The sequence below is a fragment of the Amblyomma mixtum genome, chromosome 3 (assembly GCF_055824585.1).
Source record: "Amblyomma mixtum isolate Tamu chromosome 3, ASM5582458v1, whole genome shotgun sequence".
In the NCBI taxonomy this organism is placed as follows: Eukaryota; Metazoa; Arthropoda; class Arachnida; order Ixodida; family Ixodidae; genus Amblyomma; species Amblyomma mixtum.
This window is the reverse complement of record NC_143014.1, coordinates 275,802-280,870: the sequence shown is the minus strand read 5'-3', so window position 1 is coordinate 280,870 and position 5,069 is coordinate 275,802. Positions and strand designations below refer to the sequence as shown.

The 5,069-nt window shown below is 47.5% G+C and overlaps 1 protein-coding gene and 1 pseudogene across 1 annotated transcript; one reads left to right on the top strand and one right to left on the bottom strand.

The window, feature by feature from the left end:
• Window positions 1–607: 607 nt before the first annotated feature.
• LOC149349076 (uncharacterized) lies at window positions 608–2,089 on the top strand (annotated as a pseudogene).
• A 506-nt stretch (window positions 2,090–2,595) lies between these two features.
• LOC149349075 (uncharacterized) lies at window positions 2,596–4,641 on the bottom strand. Its single transcript, XM_089575399.1, has 2 exons — window positions 4,519–4,641; window positions 2,596–4,041 (listed from the first exon to the last, which is right to left on the bottom strand). Exons 1-2 carry the CDS (start codon window positions 4,624–4,626, stop codon window positions 2,596–2,598), a joined length of 1,554 nt encoding a protein of 517 aa, XP_089431525.1. The 5' UTR covers window positions 4,627–4,641.
• Window positions 4,642–5,069: the final 428 nt, after the last annotated feature.

Here is a 5,069-nt window from a genome sequence, read left to right as displayed (position 1 = left end):
CGTCATATCTTCCACCACATTTCCGGCCTTCTCACCCTCTCCCTTTGTTCACCTTTTTTTTGCTTTCTTTCTTTCTCCTAATCCCCTACTATCAGTTCTCGGAAACCATGACATTCCTGTTACCCCCTCCGCCCCACCTTTTTGGCTTTCTCTGAACTCGAGCCATCCCCCCCCCCCCCCTGCCTTGTCCTTCCTTGGAAATGCCCCTCCTTCCGGTGCCAGCCTATGTTGTTTGCCTTCTTCTCATTTCCCTGTACCACGCTGACTAATCCTCTTATCTGAGTTTTTCAGGTCCTACAGCGCCTCGCCCCGTCGCAGCCCCTTCAAAGCCTTTGTTCATTACACACCCCCCGGATATAAGTTTTTCCACTATTGCAGCTTAACGAATCAAGGTTCACCTCCCTCCCCTTCCTGACACGCATCCCCTCTCACACCACTTTCCTTCCCCACCCCCGGGGCCTTCCTCCTCGGAGCGAAGGCCCTATACATGGCTTGCACTGACGTCACTTCCGCAAACGCGATTTTGTTTGCCGGCATCGTGCAGCACCGCACCGCGGACCAGCGGAGCACCATTGCCATTGCAGTCGTGTGAGCACACTGTTTTGAAATGGCTATCTGCGCTGTTGTTGGCTGCAGCAACCGCAGTAAAAGCAGTTCGAGGAAGGAGTCGGCCAACACGAACCTTTTTCGCCTTCCGAAGGTCGTCGAGGGCCAATGCGAGCGAACGAGAACACTCAGCGTGAAGCGGCGCAGCCTGTGGCTTGCGCATATCAAGCGCTCCGATATAAGGGTCGATCTCCCAAACATCCGAGTGTGCGGCGCCCACTTTGTTACAGGTAAGCCTTCGCTATTATTACATAAGGCGCACTTGACACTGCGCTAGAATAACGTTTGCTTGCATTTGTAGGGAGACCCTCCAAGCTCTGGGACGAAACCAACCCGGATTGGGCCCCAACTCTTTTGCTGGGATACAGCTCGAATCACGAGAGCACTGCGCATTACGAACGGGCTGCAAAGCGCCGGTTCAAGCAAACAGCCGAGGTTGACAAGGAGACCACAGCAACTGGAGGAGCATCCGGAGTCGCCACCACGCCATCCGGCAACCACTGCGACGGCGATGACGACGACAGCACATATGCTGAGAACAACCTGTCACTACCGCGAGCTGAATCTGAAGTCAACGCTGTCGAAAATGAATCAGGTCAGGGTCTCTTTTGACTTTGTTTTAAGTCTGGAAGGTAGATTTCGTTCATTCTAGATCTTTGTTCTGTTTGTTTACATTACTGTTATGATATATCTGCATGCTGGTGAGCCACTGATTTCATCACTCATGTTTGCTTTGTTAATTTCAGGAGTTGCTGTACAGGCAGATTTGACAATGAGAGACATTGCAGTCTTAGAAGAACAGTGCACTACACTTAATGACAACTTGTATGCACTGCGTACTGAGATGGACAAACTACAATGGACGGAAGCCGCATTCAGCAAGAGCAATGCAAGGGTCGTCTACTACACTGGGATGGCAAACTTTGACATTCTGTATGGGATATTTGAAATCTTGCAGTGCTATGTCCCACACGGTGTCAAAAACAGCTTAAGCAAGTTCCAGGAGTTTATTCTTTTTTTAATGAAGCTGAAACTGAATTTTCAAAACACTGATCTTGGCTTCAGATTTGGAATTTCAGAGGCCACAGTGTGTCGAATTTTTGATAAGTGGCTGCATGTTGCAGACTGTAGGCTCAAGTCTTTTGTATCATGGCCAGAGCGAGTCTCACTGCAGGAGACAATGCCACAGGCTTTTTTTATTCATTTGGTGCTAATGTGGAAGTCGTAATAGACTGCTTTGAAATAAAAATAGAGCGGCCATCATCGTATTCAGCACGAAGCGAGACATGGTCACAATATAAGCACAGTAACACAGCGAAGTTCCTGATTGGCATTGCTCCTCAAGGTGTCGTCACCTTTATATCTGAGGGTTGGGGTGGGCGCTGCAGCGATAATCACAGAGCATAGCGGCATTTTAGATAACCTGCGCCCTGATGATGTTGTGCTTGCCGACCGGGGATTCAACATCTCTGAGAGTGTTGGCTTCTATTGTGCACGGTTGCATGTACCTGCGTACACGAAAGGAAAAAAACAGCTGTCCGCAGAAGAAGTTTTGAGCACCAGAAAGCTTGCTAACGTGAGAATACATGTTGAACGTGCTATTGGTCTAATCAGAAACAAGTTCACCATCCTCAAAGGCACTCTTCCCATAGAGTATGTTGCCCGTCGAGAGGGTGATGATGCACCGCCACTAGATAAAATAGTGTCTGCTGTGCTTTGTCTAACTTGTGTCCGTCAATTGTAGCAGAGCTCAAGGAAGCTGACAGTGAAGTGCCTTCACCTACATCAGAGCTTCACTAATGTCTCTTGACGCTAAATATAAAAAATCTGGCTACTATGTAGTGCTGCAATATCACAACTGCCTTACTATTTGTTCTACAGATAGAATGGTTTTGAAAATAAAATTTATTTATTGCAGAGTTTGTGCACTTCTTTATTTACTTACTAAAGTGAATAGTTCAGCAGAATGAAACACTAATGCCAAGCGAACTAATTCTCTTTATTTTGCTTGCATTGTGGACAATGCCACTTCTTAGACTTCGGCGCCCGTGTGATTCCTACACACGAAAAATGAAACCATTTAAATTTACATGTCAGGTTGTCGCATGCAATCATGCGTCCTTTCTCCGGTCCTTGGCAGAAACAGTAAACATCTGCGGATGGCAATGAATTCTCTGGGACTGTCTGTTGCCGTGTGTAAAACTTTGTGAACAGTTCAGGAAGAATAACTTTGATGAAAAATTCCTTCGCAGTTGCAAAAATTTGACTGCAGAACTCATCGTCTCTCCTAATCCTTTGTACATGGAAAAGGTTTGGAGCCCACACAATGAAGTCGCAATATTCTACCTTGCATATAGCCATCTGGGCTTGAACTTGGTAGTAGTACTCATGTTGCTTTGAAAGCTTCAGAGTACCATTGATGCTGGTCAAACAGGACCTGGCTTCAGTGAATGAGGTGGCATTCCGCAGCAAGTAAGGGCACTTAACCTCGGCTACGCCTCTACCACAGCATGAGCACGAGATCAGTGCGTCTGGTGTCGCTCCAGCGAATGGATAGGAGGCACTGAGATGGAGACCTGACTTGGAACAGTTGAAGTTGTCGTGCTTCTGCTTGTAGTAATCTTCATAAGCCTTCAGAGCATCCTGTTCATGCTCTAAACCCCATACAATGGCTGGAATCTTCAGTGATTTTTTTTCAGGATAGCATATTGATTTCACTAAGGATATACTAGGATTACCTAGAGCTGTTCGGCACACATTTTTCATAACTGACGCAGTTACTCTACCGGCTCGGTATAGATACCAGTCTGGGGAATTGCTCTGGTTTTTTGTTTTACTTTCGATGAGTTTCACTGTTTCATCAGTGATATCAAACTTGCTCAGAAATTCGTTAGCCTTGTTAACAAGCGCGTCAAGTCCTTCGGATAAAGCGTCTTTCATGTACAAATTCCGAAGGTGTGCTGGCTGTGTGGGCACTGGTTTTTTGAAGGCAGCAGAATGGCTGGGCAGCACAGAAAAAATTGCAGGCACAACACCACTTTTTTTGAAGACGCTGCACAAGCGTTCCACCTCTGCTGGTGAGGCTGGTGGCACATCCAGTCTCTGTCTTGCTACTTTGCTAGTGGGGGTGCTCTCAATCCTGTCGTCAAGCTGTCGTTTTTTCCCTTTGGCGGATGTGAAATCTATCTCTCTCAACCTTTTAAACTGGACTTTTTCCACATAGGTAGGGAGCCATATGTTATCTTTCTGAGTGCAAGTAACTGATTTCCTCATCCTTACACCTGTGTCGACAGCAAACAAACAGGCACCGACATGGGAACAAGCTTCTCCCACACCGGCCATACAGGTACAATGTGCAGTCAGCACGGATCCATTTTCCTTGCACAGAATCCACACCTTCAGTGGATGCTCTCCGAGCCGTTGTGAGTGGTTCACCTACAAAGAAAATCGAGGAAAAATTAAAATGGTGAGATCAAAATGCACATACTGCACACAATGCAGAGGTATGCGAACAAAAAGCATGACAAGCACACAACTGTGCATTTGTTCAGCCATAAAGCACTCGCTCCAACGTCTGTCTTTCTTGTTTTTGAAGATTATGGAACCTGAGGCACTGCACACAATGCAGAGGTACGCGAACAAAAAGCATAGCAAGCACACATACTGTGCATTCGTTCAGCCATAAATCACTCTCGCCAACGTCTGTCTTTCTTGTTTTTGAAGATCATGGGACCTGAGGCGTTACACATGAACAGTGCTTGCGCGATTCTTTTAATCTTAAAATGGTTCAGTTGATTTCTCTGCAAGGCGCTACAATGTCGCGCGTCTCTTGTACACACCATCGGCTAATCAGGAAATGCCTCTGAATGCTGTGCACAAAACGCGACACCAAAAACGAAGGCTTCAGCTTACCTCTCCCAGTCGCAGCACCTTTTCTCCCTGCAGCCGCTTCGCCGACAGAGTTTTCACCCAGCCGCTCGTGAAGTAGTTGTGGGCTTCAAGTGATTTGTACGCTTTCATCTCTTGCAGAGTGACGAAACTTGAAGAAAACACCAAATAGTTCACAATGTCTCCGTGCGAAACCTCGGGGAAAGCGCTGACGTCCATCATCGTATCCGCACCGGGTCGCAACGTGTACGGGTCCACATCGTCGCAGAGTTCTATCTTTTCTTCGTATCGCGCACGCGCCGACCCTATCAGACCCGCGTAATATGACTCGTTGAACGCAGGCTTACTGTATACAGGCGGCATTTCTCACAAGAAGCGGTGACATTCGCATAAAAACGCAACGACAAACAGGAACAGTACACGATCAGCCAACGCAAGGGTAGCAGCGGCGGCGGCGCGCGCGGTGCTCCAGCATGGATCCGACGCGTCGGCCCAGACGGATGTGACGTCACGTGCAAGCCATGTATTTAATCCCTGCCAATGATGAACGCTTTGCCCAGACGAAGACAAGTCCC